Genomic DNA, 20,155 nt, shown 5'->3' with positions numbered 1-20,155 from the left:
ACCTATTATTTTGTCAACATTACCGAACTTACAAAATCTGTGTGCTTGCTGTCTTTAGTGATGCAATCTTCATAAAGTTTTGCAAAAACGTAGAGTACTAGTCGCTAAATAAAACTTAAAATCTCTCTAGAGTATGAATTATATTTCTATGTATGCTTGAGTATAATCTGCACTTCCTGTTTCTACTTATAGGGTACAAACTTCTGAAGACAAAGTCTATGCATTTTCTCTCATATTGTTGTACCAAGCATATCATGAGTGGGCAAAGAATGATGTTGTTTATCATAATAAAAGGATTCATAATCTTTGAAACATATATTTCTATTTTTTTTAACCTAGAAAGTGCAGAAGATAGATGTTTGTATGTTGCAAGGTTTTTTTGTTTTGTTTTGTTTTGTTTTGTTTTTGACGGAGTTTCACTCTTGTTGTCCAGGCTGGAGTGCAGTGGTGCGATCGTGGCTCACTGCAACCTCTGCCTCCCAGGTTCAAGTGATTCTCCTGCTTCAGCCTCCCAAGTAGCGGGGATTGCAGGCACATGCCAACACGCTCGGCTACTTTTTTGTATTTTTAGTAGAGACGGGATTTCACCATGTTGGTCAGGCTTGTCTCGAACTCCTGACCTCAGGTGATCCACCCACCTTGGCCTCCCAAAGTGCTAGGATCACAGGTGTGAGCCACTGTGCCTGGCCTGTATGTTGCAAGGTTTTGAAAGGAAAAATGGAAAACTGTATTTTATTTTCACTAACAGATTACAAGAAGGAGGTATTAGGGTTGATGTAGCAGCCTTCTGATGGAGATTTGTTAGCTCAAAGGGCATCTGAGAGTTTCAAGTTCCAACCATTTATGATCACCGAATGGGCTAATTGCACTTAAAAAATCAGTCTGCATGGCCGGGTGTGGTGGCTCATGCCTGTAATCCCAGCACTTTGGCAGACCAGGGTGGGTGGATCACCTGAGGTCAGGAGTTCGAAACCAGCCTGACCAACATGGCGAAACCCCATCTCTACTAAAAAAACAAAATTAGCTGGGCATGGTGGCACATGCCTGTAATCCCAGCTACTAGGGAGGCTGAGGCAGGAGAGTCACTTGAACCTGGGAAGCGGAGGTTGCAGTGAGCTGAGATCATGCCATTGTACTCCAGCCTGGGCAACAAGAGCAAAACTCCATCTCAAAAAAAAAAAAAAAAAAAAAAAAAAAAAAGTCTGCCATCATCAATAAACAAAATTGTGTTGGATTTTCTTAAATATTTAACTACCAGATTATGACAAAACTGTACATATTGTAAATTGATCCTGAATCTCTATAAAAATGGCATTTGTGAAATTCCACAAATGTTAGATACTATAAGTTTAAAGAGCTGTGGACTAATAAATTGTTCTATTTCAAAATATTTAAGCCTTCCCTCTTAGTCCTGAACTAGATAAGGAGCTGCACTTCCAAAATGCATTTAAAAAAGAAAATTTAATCAGGGGCATATAAACAATATTATAATAGATAATAGTATCTACCCAACTAATCAGCATAATTTGAATTTAATGAAGGATTACTGTCATGCATTTATTACCCTTACAGGTCAATGAAATTTAGTTTAGTTCAATTTTTTTTTTTTTTTTTTTTTTTTTAAGATAGATTCTCACTCTATCACCCAGGCTGGAGTGCAGTGGCAGGATCACAGGTCACTACATCCTTGACCACTTGGGCTTAAGTGATCCTCTCACCTCAGCCTCTCTAGTGGCTGGGGCTACAAGTGTGCACTACCACACCCGGCTAATTTTTGTAGTTTTTGTAGAAATGGGTTTTTGCCATGTTGTCCAGGCTGGTCCTGAGCTCCTGGGCTCAAGTGATCTTCCTCTCTCAGCCCTCCAAAGTGCTAGGATTATAAACAGTGAGTGCCCGGCCAGGCGTGAGCACCCAGCCAGTTTTGACTTTTGCTGGAAATAATTTTTAAGCCTTTGTCAGAAATGGCACAAAGAACTGATGTAGGAATTTACAGACTTTTGAGAGTTATTTCCTTTATAGTCAAAAGGATACAGAAATAAAAGTTAGATTACAAAACTGATCAATATCATGTTCTTAAAGGTTATTTGTATCATAACTTTTTAAAAATCATGCTTCTTAGTTTTTTTAAAAAAATAGAATTTTTAAAAACATTTAGCAATATTTAAAAACCTTTTGCATTATCAGTCTCTGTTCTTTGTCGATTTTTAGGAAAAATATATATTGCATTATTTTTCATTGTGCTATTTGGTGTTTCTCAAAGAGTGACTATGTTGTGCATTAGAATTATCTGAACTGTGAAAAATGTGGACTCACAGGTCATATTCTCATATCAAATGCTAATTTGATCCCTGGGGTTTGGATCCAAGCATCTATATTTTTAACAAACATTGTAGATTATTTTTCTTCCTAAGGTCTGGGAACCACTGGTATAAGTGATTTTTAGCTCTTCAGACAGACATAAGATTTTGAATGCTAATTAAAATGCCTGCTAATTTGTGAATAATTTCTAATTGAACCCCAGGCAATCTAAAGAGATGAAAAATTCATTGTGAAAAACACAAATAACAGTACAAAATAAATTTTTAATTGACCTTTTAGAATCACTAATAATTGCTTTGTAGAAAACCTTTTAAAGCTGAAATTTAAAAGATATTGTTTTTAAAAATTACCAAGATAGCTACTATAAAATATGATTACATGCCATGAACTGAACTATATCTCCCAAAAATTTGTATGTTGAAACCCTAACCCTCAATGTGATGGTATTTGCAGGTGGGGCCTTTGGGAGGTGATTAGGTTTAGATGAAGTCATGAAGATTGAGCCCTCAGATGGAATTAGTGCCCTTATAAGAAATCTGAGAGCTTGTGCTCTCTCTGTTCTGTCTCTCTCTCTCTCTCTGTCTGCCATATGAGGACACAATGAGAAAGCCACAATCCGACAGCCAAGAAGGGGGCCCTCACCACAGCCTGGCCATGGCAGCCTCCTGATCTTGGACTTGCAGCCTCCAGAACTGTGAGAAAATTAATTTCTGCTATTTAAGTCACCCAGTTTATGGTACTTTCTCAAACTAAGACACCATAGAAGTGTAAGTTTTAAAAATATCAGTACATTTAGTTTTATTAATTCCTGTCCCTGCACATATAACAGAATGTTCTGTTATAAAGTTAAAAACAAATTAGAATCTTCCTAATTCAGTACATTCTAAGAAATACTCTTTGACAATAATCAATAAAATAAATTTGCAAAACATGTCAAATCACATAGAGATAGCCTTGCTCACATAGGTTGTTGGAAAATGGTTGCATCAACTGAATTTTTCAGGTTTTACTTCAGATTTTCAACTTTAAGTTTATAGATTTATTTGATTAAAATAAAGGCTATTATGAATAGGTTATTAATAAAGGTTATAAAGTTCTGTGCCTATGATGTGTTATATAAATGGTATGTTCAGCTTTACTAGTTAACGCTGCTGTTGTATTTGATGCTACTTCGGTGACCTTTTTTTGTTAGTTTATTGTTATGTAAAATTTAGCAAAATCTTTCTTTGCATGAAATCTTCCTGATTAATTACTGCCATACGGAATCATCTTTTTTTTTTTTTTTTTTTTTTTTTTTTTTTTTTTCAGACAGAGTCTCACTTTGTTGCCCAGGCTGAAGTGCAGTGGTGCCATCTCGGTTCACTGCAACCTCTGCCTCCCAGGTTTAAGAGATCCTCCTGCCTCAGCCTCTGGAGTGGCTGGGACTATAGGCGGGCACTATCATGCGCAGCTAATTTTAATTTTTGTATTTTTAGTAGAGATGGGGTTTTTACCATGTTGGCCACGCTGGTCTCGAACTCCTGACCTCAAATGATCTGCCTGCCTTGGCCTCCCAAAGTGCTGGGATTACAGACGTAATCACCAGTAAGCCACCGCTACTGGTCTCATTCACCTAATCTTTATTGTCTACTATATTCAAAGTGTTGAGTGTGACACCAAGTCATTTAAAATTTAGTCTGGATTCTCAAGAGTTTGTAATATAATGAGGAAAAAAAATCCCAACTTTCTTTTACTCGTATCTCCATGATGTCATTTGCCATCAACGGTTTGGAATATCACTGAAGTCCAAGGGCCTGTGGCTACCCAATATTCCAAATACAATATAATTTGGTTCAAATAAGATACTAAGAACTTTGGTCAAACACAGGAGATCTGGAATCTAACGGCCTGTCTTTGGCAATTCACAACTTCTCTCTCTACGCGTTTCTCTATGTAGAAAGGAAAGGCCTTAGAAAGGACTGATGAAAACCAACCCTAACACTCCACGATGCCTTTTCCTGTACTCCGAATCTAAAAGGATGAGCTATAAAGTAAAACGTTGCACTTGGTCCAAGTCATTGAAATATTTGCAAACGATGCTAGAGCTTGAAAAGAGCAAGATAGCAGAAACCGTCCAGAGAAAGTAAGTAACCCACTGCAGAAGCTCTGCAAACTGAGCAGTCAACCAACTTCACGGCTCAAAAACGTTTGGCCGCTGGGCGTTGTGACTTTCTGCCCAGATAAAAGTCTTTTTTCTTTTGTTTCCTTTTTTTCTTTCTCCCTGCTTTGCCGCGTGAGATTACCATTCCTCGGGTCAGCTCGCGAACGCCAGGGAGGCGAGTGTGAAACACACGCGCCGACACCCCTCCTCCTCCTCGTGCGCTCCTCCTTCCTACAGAAAAATGTGTTTCTAGGCAACGGCGGGCGGCGGCGTCACTTCCTGCCATTTAAACTCAGGTCCCCACCCCTCGCACGCAGCCCCTTCTCCTCGTTTCCACCCCTTCCCCCCACGGTCGTGGGCCTCATTCACGCTTCCCCGGGCTTGGGGAGGGGGCGGAGACCCGGCGTGACAAGCGGCCCAGACTCCCGTGGGCGCCGCACACCTGTTGTTTGCAGCAGCCAGCGACCAGTACTGCCGCTGTCGACCGGCGGGGAAGCGGCTGCAGCGGAGCCGACCCGGCAGGTGGCCGCGGGCGGGGCCGGCGAGCGAAAGTGCGCGGGGGCCCGACCACCGCGGGGCCGGGACGCGATGGCGGCGGCAGAGCCCGCGAGCTCGGGCCAGCAGGCGCCGCCAGGGCAGGGGCAGGGCCAGCGGCCGCAGCCGCAGCCTCCGCAGGCGCAAGCCCCGCAGCCGCCGCCGCCGCAGCAGCTTGGGGGCGCCGGGGGCGGCAGCAGCAGGCACGAGAAGAGCCTGGGGCTGCTCACTACCAAGTTTGTGTCGCTGCTGCAGGAGGCCAAGGACGGCGTTCTGGATCTCAAAGCGGTGAGCTCGGGAGGCGGGGACGGGGGCGGACTTCGGAACCCGTGGGTCCCGGGGAAGCCCAGCCCCTCGCCGCGTGGGTCTAGCGGCGTGGTGTAGACGCGCCTAGCGGGGACCCGGGACCGGACAGTCCTTGGACCATGTGGCCTGCGCCCAGGTCCTGTACGCCAGGATGGGGGAGGGACGAGGGACCAGGATGGCCCCGAGCGGACGCGTAACCAATAGGGCCCGGCGCCACGCCGGGCTCTCGACAAAGAGCCCAGGACCTCGAGCGCGCCCGCGTGGCTTCTGTCTCCGGGCGCAGGGACCTGAGGGCAACCGAGTGTCTGTTGCTCAGCGTCCACCTGTGGCAGAGGCTCACGGGGTAACGGGCGCTTTGCCCGGAGACACCGTGGATATCGATTTTGCTGTTAAGAATGGATGGTTTTAATAGGCAATTCCAGTTGGAACCATGTTCCTGTAGTTTAAATAAAAAGGAGGAAAAACAAAACCCAGTCTGCCATCTCCACCAGATGAAAGGGGAAAAAAAAAAAAAAAAAAAGACTACTTCTTTCCACGCCCCTCCCCGATAAAATAGTATTGTCTTCCTTATGCACTTCTTTCATCACCCTGATAGTTAGGAGGGATATTTGATTTGTGACTTCATGTGGCATGTGGCATGGGTTTCTAAAAATGAGATCTGCTATCACACAAAAAGGGAATATTTTACAACTTTCATCCAAAGAGGTGGAAGTGCTCAGTAAACTTTCTCCCTGCGTCGTCCTTTACTGCGTTCAGATTTTTCAAACAGGAGCAGGCATCAAAAGCTGTTCTGTCATACAGAATGACTTAACCGATCTAGGAAGGATTTGGAAGAATTCAACAGCGCTCAGGATAAAGAGAATGTGGTCACTCTGCGCGCCAAGTTTAAGAACCAAAGTTTTAGAAACAAACAAAAAGTACTAACCGGTCAGTAATCACTGCAAATCCCCTTGGACTCCCTAAATGTGTCCTTGGAGGATTGGGACCAGCACCCAGGGGAGTGCCTGGACCACCTTACCTGGCTAGAGAGTGTCACTGCATTCTCAAGGCTCTGCATAAAGCAGTGGCAGCTCCCTGAATGTAAGGGCCAAGACTTGCAGGGGCCAACTCTTCTGCTAGAGGCCTTCCTCCAGTGTAGCCCAAGGGGAAGTAGATCTTTCAGTGCCCTCTCCGTTCCCTGGATATAGTTGGTGTTCAGTCAGTGATTGTTGAACTGAATTATCTAAATTGTTCAACTTCATACAAGTGAGGCATGCTGCACATAATTTGCATTTTGGTAAGTAATTTCTACTATTTTCTTTTTGAAACGTTATTCCTGGAATTTTTTTTCCCACCTCTAGAAATTCCTTGTTCTCTTTTTTCCACCACAGCCCCTTTTTCCATTCTCTCCCTGAAAGTGATGTATGGCATGTGTAGTATTTAAACTGTAGTGAATTAAAATTGATTCTGTTTAAAGAATTTCACAGGAAGTCATGACGTTATCAGAGAAAGCCAGGAATGTTACAAAGTACAGGTTGCAAACTGCTGTTCAAAATCTAGAAATTCAGCTGTAGCCTGTGACTTTATTGTAAGAAAATCAGGGAAGTTTGGGGTTTTCCGGATAAAACTGAACTCTGATGACCAGACTTTGAGGTCTTCTCCCTCAGCTTGCCTCAGGACATGGTGTAACTTTGCCCTTTCTTGACTTGAAATTCTTTAGCTTCCTCCTGTTTCATCTGTGGCCATATAATTGCCCTACAGAAGTCACAGAGGCAGTGAGTAGGATATAAAGTTTGATATTTCATAGCAATAATTGCTTTATTCATTCTGGAACTCTCTTAAAAATTTGAAGGTTTCTACAATAACACTATGTCTCATATTAATGACTTTATACTCCTAGAAAAGAGTTTGAATGTCATTAGTTTTCGTATATATGTATGAAAAACATATACATTTTATGTATTTTACATCTTTTTCATTTATTTATATATACTTATATATGTAAAAATCTTACATTGAAATCTTTCTGATGATATTTTGTGTTGTACACCATAGTAAAAGATCGTTAAGACTTTTTTTTTTTTTTTTTTGAGATGAAGTCTCACTGTCGCCCAGGCTGGAGTGCAGTGGTGTGATCTCTGCTCACTGCAGCTCTTGCCTCCCGGATTCAAGCAATTCTCCTGCCTCAGCCTCCCAAGTAGCTGGGATTACAGGCGCCCGCCACCATTCCCGGCTCATTTTTGTATTTTTAGTAGAGATGGGGTTTCACCATGTTGGCCAGGCTGGTCTTGAACTCCCAACCTCAAATGATCCGCCCGCCTTAGCCTCTCAAAGTGCTGAGATTACAGGTGTGAGCCACTATACCATGCCCATTAAGACATGTTTGATAATACATATTAGAGATGGACTCACACTGACAATTATAAATTTCCTCTAATTTGAAATTATAAAGACACATTTTCTCTTTTTCTTGTATTCTTACTTTGGTGGGGGCATATTTCAGCATAATTTTTTTGAAACTTTTAAGTTATACACTTGACTTTTTAAAAGCAGTTGAAGGAACTATGTATATATATGGTTTTTTGGTTGGTTTTGTTTTTTTGTTTGTTTGTTTTGAGACAGGGTCTCATTCTGTTGCCCAGGCCAGAGTGCAATGATACAATCTCAGATCAATGCAACCTCCACTTCCCGGGCTCAAGCAATTCTTCTGCCTCAGCCTCCCAAGTAGCTGGCACTACAGGTGTACACCGTTATGCCTGGCTAATTTTTGTATATTTAGTAGAGACAGGGTTTTGCCATGTTTTCCAGGCTGGTCTCGAACTTCTGAACTCAAATGTATTCGCCTACCTTGGTCTCCCAAAGTGCTGGGATTACAGGCATGAGCCACCGCACCTGGCTTTGAAGAAACAGTTTTTGAATATTCCAAATAATAAAAAAAGTATATCAAACTTCAAGTAAAATATTCAAATATTTTGGATATCATAAAGTATCCTAGACCACATAGATGCTATTTCTTTTCTGTCTTATACTGCTGAAGAATAAGAATGTAAGGTTGTATCTTAGTGACACATTTCTTCTTAATAGTATAATTAATTGAAAACATGGCTTGGCCAGGTGTGGTGGCTCACACCTGTAATCTCAGCACTTTGAGAGGCTGAGGTGGGCGGATCACCTGAGGTCAGGCGTTCGAGACCAGCCTGCCCACCATGGTGACACCCCTCTCTACTAGAAATACAAAAAAATTAGCCAGGTGTGGTGGTGGGTGCCTATAATCCCAGCTACTTGGGAGGCTGAGGCAGGAGAATTGCTTGAACACAAGAGGCGGAGGTTGCAGTGAGCCGATATCGCATCACTGCACTCCATCCTGGGCAACAAGCAAAACCGTGTCTCAAAAAAAAAAACATGGCTCAACACAGAAAATCAATTTTAATAAAGCTGTTATAGTGTAACTTAACAATTAGGAGGCAATAGAAAGACATTGAAAGTGATTTGAGGAAAGTTTATTCATTATCTCTGCAGCTTCACCCACACTATATAGTCTCATTTACAGTAGTGGAGGTGGGATAGTTATTATTTCTTTATTCCAGTGAGATAAGAGATTATATCATGGTTATTTCAAGCTATGTGGTTTGCAAGTTTATGCTGTTAATAGCTAATATATATCAAGAACTTACTACATGCAAAACATTTTACATGTTTTTAGCTAATGTTATCCTCTTAACAACAGTGAACATTTTGGCAGAATAGCCCCATTTCACAGCATAAGAAACTTCTAGTTAAGTAGGCCAAGATAGGTTAGATAACTTGCCTGGAGTTACACAGTAGAAAGTGAGAGCTAAGATTCAAAACTAGACCATTTATTGTTATTCTCTGTGTTATACCATCTTTCAGTCGTCTTCAAAAATAAATGTATGTAGGTAGGTTTCCATTTGTGTAAGGGCATGGAAAAATGCATGATTATTCTTATTCCTCTGCCCATTGTGAAAAGGGAGGTACTGCACTCCTGAAAATGAGGGTATTGGTGGCAAATTCTGTTATTGCATAAATTAAGCTAGGATTCCACTTGTTCACAGTTAAGAATTTGAACAACTGTTAAGATAGTCATGACTATGTATCTGTATGTTGTTTTGAAAATTCCTATTAAATGTAAGTTATAACTAAATTTATACATCTTATTTGCCATTTTGGTGTCATCTTGAGCTTTTTTAAGCATGATGAAGATTGCTTATCTCCTTTATTATAATTCTTTAACTTACAAATTACCTGAATGATACCTGAGTTAATGTGATAAAGTATGGTGCGTCTTATCTGACAGGTCCCTGATGCGTACCCGTTTATGATAGCCTGAGTTACATACATCCTGGTATAAATAAATAATTTAAGACCCTAGTTTGGCCGGGCGTGGTGGCTCATGCCTGTAATCCCAGCCGTTTGGGAGGCTGAAGCAGGCAGATCATGAGGTCAGGAGATGGAGACGATCCTGGCTAACACGGTGAAACCCCGTCTCTACTAAAAATACAAAAAAAATTAGCTGGGCATGGTGGCGGGCGCCTGTAGTCCCAGCTACTCAGAAGTCTGAGGCAAGAGAATGGCGTGAATCCGGGAGGCGAAGCTTGCAGTGAGCCAAGATCGCGCCTCTGCACTCCAGCCTGGGTGACAGAGCGAGACTCTGTCTCAAAAAACAACAACAACAACAACAACTAAAGACCCTAGTTTATAATACCGGGCAAATATTTTAAGGTAGAATTAGCCTAAGGAGAGATATGTGGGTAGTACAGCCAGAACTTTAGTGCATGCTTACAGATTCTCAGGACCCTTCAACTCCTGGGTGTATACCCAAAGAATTGAAAGCAGGGCCTCAAGAAGGTGTGTATACACCTGTGTTCATAACAGCAGCATTCATAATAGCCAAAATGCGGATGGAATCCCAATGTCCATCAATAGATGAGTAGCTTAACAAATTATGGTATATATACAATGGAATATTCTTCAGCCTTAGAAAGGAAGAAAATGCTGACATATGCTGCAACATGATGAACTTTGAGGATATAATGCTAGGTGAAATAAGTCAGTCACAAAAAAAGATAAATACTGTATGATTCCACTTATGTGAGGTACCTAGAGTAGTCAAATTCTTAGAGGCAGAATGGAGAAGGGTGGTTACCAGGGGTTGAGGGAAGACAGAATGGAATTTGTTGCTTAATGGATGTTAGAGGCTGAAATATGTCCCCCAAAATTCATATGTTGAAGACTTTACCTCCATACCTCAGAATGTGATTGTATTTGGAGATAGGGCGTTTGAAGATAATTAAGCTAAAATTAAGCTGTGACCTGATCTAATCTGACTGGGGGCCTTATGAGAAAGGGGAAATTTGGATATACAAAGAGACGCCACGGATGCTCCCACCCAGAGGAAAGACCATGTGAGGACACAGCAGGAAGGTGATCATCTGTAAGCCAAGGAGCGAGGCCTCTGAAGAAACCAAATGGGCCAATGAATGCCTTGATCTTGGACTTCTAGCTTCCAGAATTGTGAGAAAATAAATTTCTGTTGTTTAAGCCACCCAGCCTGTGGCACTTTGTTTTGGCAGCCCTAGCAAACTCATACAATGTGTATAGTTTCAGGTTTGCAGGATGAAGTGTTCTGATGATTGGTTGCACAATGTTGAGAATGTACTTAATACTACTGAACTGTACACTTAAAATGATTAAGATGATAAATTTGATGTTTTATGTATTTTGCCACAAACTATCAACAATGAGATACCACTGCATATTTATTAGAATGGTGAAAAATCCAAAAGACTGACAACACTAAAAGCTAGCAAGGATGTGGAGCAACAGGAACTCTCATTCATTGATGATGAAGATGCAAAATGGTATAGCCACTTGGGAATACAACTTAGCAGTTTCTTAGAAAACTAAACATATTCTTACCATACAATCCAGTAATTGTGTTCCCATGGTATTACCCAAAAGAGTTGAAAACTCATGACTACACAGAAACCTACACGTAGATATTCATAGCATCTTAATTCATAATTGCTGAAACTTGGGAAGCAACCAAGATACTCTTCAGCAGGTAAAAATATAAATGTTGTACATCCAGACAATATAGTATTATTCATGAAAAGATATGGAAGAACTTTAAATGCATATTACTAAGTGAAGGAAGCCAATCTGAAAAGACTGTGAACTCTATGATTCCAACTATATGACATTCAGAAAAAGGCAAAACTAAGGAGACAGTAAAATATCAGTGGTTGCCAGAGGCTAGAAGGTAGGAGGGATGAATAGATGGAGCACAGACTGTGTTTAGGGTAGTGAAGCTATTCTGAATGGTACCATAATGATGAATACATGTCATTATGCATTTGTCAAAACTCATAGTGTAAAACAGCAAGAGTTAACCCTAACTATGGATTTTGGATGATAATCATGTGTAGATTCATCAACTGTAAGAAATGTACCACTCTGGTGCAGGACGTTGTAAATGGGGGAGGTTGTGCATGAGCAGGGACGGGGGCATATGGGAGCTTTCTCTACATTTTGGTCAATTTTGATGTGAATTTAAAACTGCTTAAAAATACAAAGCCTTTGTTACCTGTGGAAATAGAACTAAAATAAAATATGAAGCCTATTAAAATACATAGATAAAGATACATCTATTCCAGGGTCTAATCATTAAACATCTATCAAATGCAAGGCGTTTGGCTAAATGGAAGAAATAATTCTCAGGAGACAAAAGCTATATCATAGTGAAAAATATTATACTATTACTAAATGACTAGCACTGTGCCAGGTACTTTCCTTGTGTTCATTTAATCCTCATAGCAAAAGTATAAAGGAGATACTACATCTCCATTTTCTGATTAGGAAATCAAGTCATAAAGAAGTTAAATGCCATACCTGATATCCACAGTAAGTGAAATACAATAATCTAATGCCAGAATTGATGCCATGAACCAACATGCTAAGCAAATGTTATACCTACCTCTGAAGTTTTTTTTGTTTTTTTATGAAATGGAGTCTTGCTCTGTCACCCAGGCTGGAGTGCAGTGGTGCCATCTCAGCTCTCTGCAACTTCCACCTCCTGGGTTCAAGCAATTCTCCCACCTCAGCCTCCTGAGTAGCTGGGATTACAGGCGCATGCCACCACACCTGGCTAATTTTTGTATTTTTTTTTTTTTAGTACAGATGGGGTTTCACCATATTGGCCAGGCCGGTCTCAAACTCCCAACCTCAAATGATCCACCCACCTCAGCTTCCCAAAGTGCTGGGATTACAGGTGTGAGCCGCTGCTCCCGGCCCTGAAGTTTTGGCATGATTTGAAAAAACAACTTTAATAGATAAAAGAAGAAAGGGAGTCAGCCATCTCATTTTTCTAGTTCTGGACAAGATAAATTGACTTAAAACTTAAGACACCAGTTCTGAGTTTTTGGTCCTTATCCTGCCACTTCCCATCAGTGAACATGGCCACGAAATGTTTGGATGAGATACCTATTAATGTGCTTACACATATATTTGACTGGGTATGTATATTGTATTATGCCATTTCTTTAGTATGATAAATATTGGTATTTTTAAAAATATTTATTTTTTCTGTTTGTATTTCTTAAATTGATAGATAAAATTGTATATATTTATCATATACTGTATGATGTGTTGAAGTATATATACATTGGCTAGCTAATTAATATATGCATTGCCTCACATAGTTATGATTTTTGTGGTGAAAACACTTAACATCCAGCATTTTTTTTTGTTTTATTTTTTACTTTTTGGGAAGAGTGATTAAAAAACTTTATTACAGAAAATCAGTGCATCCAGTGTCCCCAAATACATTTGTGACAAGAACAGACACACACAGGAGATACAGACAGTAGTCACTACATCATAGCCTTGTTCTTTCCAAAGGATAAAACATCATTCAAGAATGGGGTGAGGTGGTTAGAGGGAGCAGGTACTATCCTTTTAAATGGAAAAAAAAAAAGCAACAGGTTGGCATCTTAAGAACACATATGGTGGACCCAGAAATCAAACTAAGCCTAAGCGTTAGGTAACATCATGCCACTTACAGCATCTCCGAGAAACTAGGGCATTACTCCATTAGAGGAACAATCTTGTGGCAGTGTGAAAATGTTGAGTAGTGGTCTTGCTGCACCAGCTAATGGACCAAGTGGCCTCAACTTGACAGCCTCTTTAAAACTCGGTGTTTGCCTAATCAAAGATCATTTGACAAAACTGCTTCCCCACTTCTGCTTAGCTACTTTGGAAGCACAAAAGTTACCCCTTTCCATACTTTGCCTTTCCCTGGTTGGTACGTCTAGTCACGAGATAGACAGGTACCACTTAACAAATCACTCCCTTTTGACTACAGGTTGTTTCTCTTCCATATTTGATGAGGCTAACATCCCGCATTTTTCTTAGCACAGTATAGGCTGGTGCAAAAGTAATTGTGGTTTTTGCAATTTAATCACAAAAACCACAATTACTTTTGCACTAACCTAGTACAATGTGTTACGAGCTACACTCACCATATTTTACAATAGATTGCTTGCACTTCTTTCTAATTGAAATTTGTATCCTTTGACCAATACCTCCCCAACCACTCCTCCCTGCCCCGCCCCAGGCCCAGGTAACCATCATGCTACTCTCTACTTCTATGAGATCAACATTTTTACATTCCACATTTGGGTGAGATCATGTGGTGTTTCTCTTTCTGTGCCTGATTTATTTTGTTTAACATAATGTTCAGTTCCAGTGGGTTCAGTTCCAAACCACCACAATAAGATGAATATTGCAATAAAATGAGTCCCACAGATTTTTTTGTTTCCCAGTGCATAGAAAACTTACATTTACACTATACTTTATTAAGTATGCAGTAGCATGTCTTAAAAAGAAGTGTACAGACCTTAATTAGAAAATCCTATATTGTTTAAAAATGTTAATGATCATCTGAGCCTGCATTAAGTCAATCATTTTGATGGTAGAGATCTTGCCTCAATGTTGATGGCTGCTGACTAATCAGGGTATGGTGGCTGAAGGTTGGGGTGGCTGTGGCAATTTTTTAAAAGAAGACAAAAATGAAGTTTGCAACATCAATTGACTCTTCCTTTCACAAAAGATTTCTCTGTAGCAAAGATTTCTCTGTAGCATAAAATGCTGTTTGATGGCATTTTACCCACATTAGAACTTCTTTCAAAATTGGAGTCAGCCCTCTCAAACCTTCTTGTGCTTTATCAACTAAACTTGTGAAATATTTAAAATCCTCTGTTGTCATTTCAACGATGTTCACAGCATCTTCACTAGGAGTAAATTCCATCTCAAGAAACCACTTCCTTTGCCCATCCATCATACGCCAGTATTCATCTATTACAGTTTCATCATAAGATTGCAGCAATTCAGTCACATCTTCAGGCTTCACTTCTAGTTCTATTGCTTTTTTTAAATTGAATCTTTAGTTTCCTCCACTGAAGTCATGAACACCTCAAAGTCATTCATGAGGGTTGGAATCAACTTCTTCCAAACTTCTATTAATATGGATATTTTTGCCTCCTCTCATGAATTATGGATGTTCATAATGGTATCTAGAATGGTGAATCCTTTCCAGAAAGCTATACTTTGTCCAGATCCGTCAGAGGAATCAATATCTGTGGCAGCTATAGGTTTACAAAATGTGTTTCAAAAGAAAACTTGAAAGTCAGAATTACTCCTTCCTTCATGGGCTGGAGAATGGAGGTTGTATTAGCAGGCATGAAAACAACATTAATCTCTTTGTTCATCTCCATCAGACCTCTTGGGTGATCAGGTGCATTGTCAAAGAGCAGTAATATTTTGAAAGGAATCTTGTTTTCTGAGTAGGTCTTAACAGCAGGCTGAAAATATTTAGTAAACCACACTGTAAACAGATGTACTGTCATCCAGGATTTGTTGTTCCATTTATAGAGCACAGGCAGAGGAGATTTAATATCAATCATAAGGGCCCTAGGACTTTTGGAATGCTAAATGAACATTGGCTTCAACTTAAAGTCACCAACTGCATTCAACCCTAACAAGAGACTCAGCCTGTCCTTTGGAGCTTTGAAGCCATGCATTGACTTCTCTAGCTATGAAAGTCCTATATGCCATCGTCTTCCAATAGAAGGCTTTTTTGTCTACGTTGAAAATCTGTGGTTTAGTCTAACCACTTCATCAATTATCTTAGCTAGATCTTCTAGGTAACTTGCTACAGCTTCTACATCAGCACTTGTTTCACTACATTAGCACTTGTGGTTTGCACATTTATGTTATGGAAATGGCTTCCTTAAACTTCATGAACCAACCTAGCTTCCAACTTCTCTTCTTCAGCTTTCTCATCTCTCTCAACCTTCATAGAATTGAAGAGAGTTAGAGCCTTCCTCTGGATTAGGCTTTGGCTTGCAGGAATGTAGTGGCTAGTTTTATCTTCTATTCAGACCACTCAAACTTTCTCCATATCAGCAATAAGCCTTTTTCACGTTCTTATCATTAATGTGTTCATCTGGAGTAGCACTTTTAAGTTCACTCAAGTACTTTTCCTTTGCATCTGCAACTTGGCTAAGTGTTTACCTCAGTAGGTCTCGCTTTCGGCTTGTCTTGGCTTCTGACATGGCTTCTTCACTAAACTTAATCATATCTAGGTTTTGATTTAAAATGGAAGACATATGACTCTTCCTTTTACTTGGACACTTAGAGGCCATTATAGGGTTATTAACTGGCCTAATTTCAATATTGTTTTGTCTGAGGGAATAGGGAGGCCCATGGAGACAGACAGAGACAGGAGAATGGCCAGGAGTGGAGCAGTCAGAAGATACACAACATTTGTTGAATTAGTTCATAGTCTTATGTGGGTGCAGTTTCTCCTACCCCAGAACAGTTACAATAGTAACATCAAAGATCACTAATCACAGATCCCAATAACAGATATAATAATAGTGAAAAAGTTTGAAATATTGTAAGAATTACCAAAATGTGATACTGAGACATAAAGTGAGCACATGCTGTTGCAAAAATGGTGCCAATAAACTTGCTTGATGCAGGGTTGCCACAAAACTCCAATTGGTACAAAACACAGTATCTGTTAGCACAAAAAATAGTAGTGCAATGAAAGGAGGTAGGTCTGTATATACCACATTTTCTTTCTCCATTCATTCACTGATGGATATTTTAAGTTGATTCCATATCCTGGCTACTCTGAATAATGCTGCAGTGAACACAGGAGTGCAGCTATCTCCTTGAAATACTGATTTCATTTTCCTTGGATATATATTCAGCAGTAGGATTGCTGGGTCATACGGTAGTTCTAATTTTAGTTTTTAAAAGAACCTCCATACTGTTTTTATAATGGCTCTGCTTATTTCCATTCCCATCTCCAATATGCAAGGGCTCCATTTTCTCCACATCCTTGTCAATACCTGTTATCTTTTGTCTTTGATTATAGCCATTCTAACAGGTATGAGGTGATATCTCATTGTGGTTTTAATTTTCATTTCCCTAATTATTAGTGATATTAAGCATTTTTTCCATATACACATTGACTTATTGTATGTCTTCTTTTGAGAAATGTGTAAAAAAAGTTCATAAACTCATAAATTCTTTTTGACCTACAAAAAGACAGGCACACAATAATAGTGGCAGACTTCAACACCCCACTAGCAGTGTTAGATCACTGAAGAAGAAAAATTGAGGAGGAGGGGCTCCTCCCTAACTCATTCTATGAAGCCAGCATCATCCTGATACCAAAATCTGGTAGAGACACAATGAAAAAAGAAAATTTCAGGCCAGTATCCGTGATGAACATAGATACAAAAATTTTTAACAAAATACTAGCAAACCAAATCCAAAAGGACACCAAAAAGCTAATACACCATGATTAAGTAGGCTCTATTCCTAGGATGCTAGGTGAGTTCAACATATGCAAATCAGTAAATGTAATTCACCTAAACAGAATTAAAAGCGAAAACTATATGATCATCTCAATAGACACAGAAAAAAACTTCCCAGAAAATGCAACATCCCCTTATGGTAAAAAAACAAACAAACAAACAAACAAAAAACACACACACACACACAACAGATTAGGTGTCAAAGGAACATGCCTCAAAATAATAAGAACCATCTATGACAGACTCATAGCCAACATCATACTGAATGGGCAAAAGCTGGAACCATTCCCCTTGAGAGCCAGAACAAGACAAGGATGCCCACTGTCACCCCTCCTTTTGAACACAGTAGTAGAAGTCCTAGCCAGAGAAATCAGGCAAGGGAAAGAAATACAGGGCATCCAAATAGGAAAATAAGTCAAAGTATTTCTCTTTGCTGATGATATGATTCTATACCTAGAAAGCCCTAAAGACTCTGCCAAAAGGCTCCTAACACTGATAAATGACTTCAGCAAAAGTTTCAGGATTCAATAATCAATGCAAAAAAAAATTAGTAGCATTTCTGAACACCAGTAACATTCAAGCTGAGACTCAAGAACACAATCCCATTTACAATTGCCACAAAAAAATTCAGTTACCTAGGAATACAGCTAATCAATAATGTGAAAGATCTCTTACAAGGAGAACTAGAAAACACTGCTGAGACATCAGAAATGACACAAGTGAATGGAAAAACATTCCATGCTCATGGACTGGAACAATCAGTATCTTTAAAATAGGTATGCTACCTAAGGCAATTTACAGATTCAATGCTATTCTTACCAAACTACCAATGTCACAGAATTACCAACAACTACTCTAAGATTTATATGGAACCAAAAAGCCCAAATAGCAATCCTAAGCAAAAAGAACAAGGCTGAAAGCATCACATTACCTGACTTCAAACTACACTATAAGGCTACAGCAATCAAAACAGCATGGTACTGGAACAAAAACAGACACATAGACCAATGGAACAGAATAGAGAACCCAGAAATAAACCTGTACACCTACAACCTTCTGATTTTCAACAAAGCCAACCAAAAAAAGCAATTGGGAAAGGATTCCCTATTTAATAAATAATGCTGGAATAACTGACTAGCCGTATGCTAAATAATGAAACTGGACCCCTACCTTTCACCATGTAAAACAATTAAGATGGATAAAAGATTTAAATGTAAGATGTCAAACTATAAAAATTCTAGAAGAGGCCGGGTGCAGTGGCTCATGCCTGTAATCCGAGCACTTTGGGAGGCTGAGGCAGGTGGATCACGAGGTCAGGAGATCGAGACCATCCTGGTCTCGATCATTCTCTACTAGACCATTCTCTACTAGAAATACAAGAAAAAATTAGCTGGGCGTGGTGGCGGGCACCTGTAATCCCAGCTACTCAGGAGGCTGATGCAGGAGAATGGCATGAACCCTGGAGGCAGAGCTTGCAGTGAGCCGAGATTGCGCCACTGCACACCAGCCTGGGCAACAGAGCGAGACTCTGTCTCAAAAAAAAAAAAAAAAAAAAAAAATTCTAGAAGAAAACCTAGGAAATCCCCTTCTCAACACTGGTCTTGGCAAAGAAATTTTAGCTAAGTCCCCAAAAGCAATAGCAACACAAACAAAAATTGACAAGTGGGACCTAATTAAAATAAAGAGCTTCTGCACAGCAAAAGAAACCATCAGCCTACAGAGTAAACAGACAACCTATAGAATGGGAGAAAATATTTGCAAACTATGCATCTGACAAGGTGAGATCTATAAGGAATCTATAAGGAACCATATAAAGAATCTATAAGGAACTTAAATCAGCAAGCATAAAACAACCCCATTAAAAAATGGGCAAAGGCGGGAGGCAGAGGTTGCAGTGAGCCGAAACTGCACCACTGCACCCCAGCCTGGGCAACAGGGTGAGACCATGTCTTTAAAAAAAAAAAAAAAGGCAGCAAAGGATATTAACAGACACTTCTCAAAAGAAGATACACAAGTGGCCAACAAACATGAAAAAATGCTTATGATCACTAATCAGAGAGATGCAAGTCAAAACCATACTGAGATACTGTCTCATACTAGTCAGAATGGCTATTATAAAGTCAGATAATAACACACACTGGCAAGACTGTGGAGAAAATGTAATGCTTATACTCTGTTGGTGGGAATGTAAATTAATTCAGCCACAGTGGAAGGCAGTTTGGAGATTTCTCAAGGAACTAAGAATTGAACTACCATTCGATCCAGCAATTCCATTACTGAATATACACCCAAAAGAAAACAAATCATTCTACCAAAAAGACACATGGACTCACGAGTTCATAGACATGGAACCAACGTAGGTGCCCATCAAGGGTGAATTGGATAAAGAAAGTGTGGTACGTATATGGCATGGAATACTACGTAGCCATAAAAAGAATGAAACTATGTCCTTTGTAGCAACATGGATGCAGCTAGAGGCCATAATCCTAAGTAAATTCATGCAGGAACAGAAAACCAAATATGGCATGTTCTCACTTATAAATGTGAGCTAAACACTGAGTACAGATGGACATAAAGATGGGGCCAATAGATACTGTATACTACTAGAGAGGAGAGGCAGGCAGGGGAGTATGGATTGAAAAGTCACCAATTGGTTATTGTACTCACTGCATGGTTGACAGGATCTGCACCCCAAACCTCAGCATCATGTAGTATACCAGTGTAACAAACCTGCACATGTATCCCCTCTGTCTAAAATAAAGGTTGAAATTCAAAACAAACAAACACAGAAAACAACTCAGTTTTGTTGATCTATATTTCTAGCCTGTATTTCATTTATTCCTGCCCTGATCATTATTATTTTCTTTTTTCTATTAACTTTGAGCTTAGTTTGTTCTTGTCTTTCTAATTCCTTGAAGTATGTTAGGTTATTTGAGATACTTTTTAATGTAGACATTTGTTGCTATGAAAT

The 20,155-nt window shown here is 39.9% G+C and overlaps 1 protein-coding gene across 2 annotated transcripts in view; it reads left to right on the top strand.

Annotated features, from left to right (window-relative positions):
- The first annotated feature begins 5,047 nt into the window (after nucleotides 1-5,047).
- E2F5 (E2F transcription factor 5) overlaps nucleotides 5,048-20,155 on the top strand; it is a 45,176-nt gene continuing 30,068 nt past the window's right edge. For both annotated transcript variants that reach the window (XM_050801236.1, XM_050801235.1), the window contains exon 1: nucleotides 5,048-5,281. In XM_050801236.1, coding sequence (XP_050657193.1) covers nucleotides 5,048-5,281 — 234 coding nt within the window. The remainder of the gene's footprint in view (nucleotides 5,282-20,155) is intronic.

Source organism: Macaca thibetana, chromosome 8 (assembly GCF_024542745.1).
Source record: "Macaca thibetana thibetana isolate TM-01 chromosome 8, ASM2454274v1, whole genome shotgun sequence".
Taxonomy (NCBI): Eukaryota; Metazoa; Chordata; class Mammalia; order Primates; family Cercopithecidae; genus Macaca; species Macaca thibetana.
This window is presented reverse-complemented; position numbering and strand designations above follow the sequence as displayed.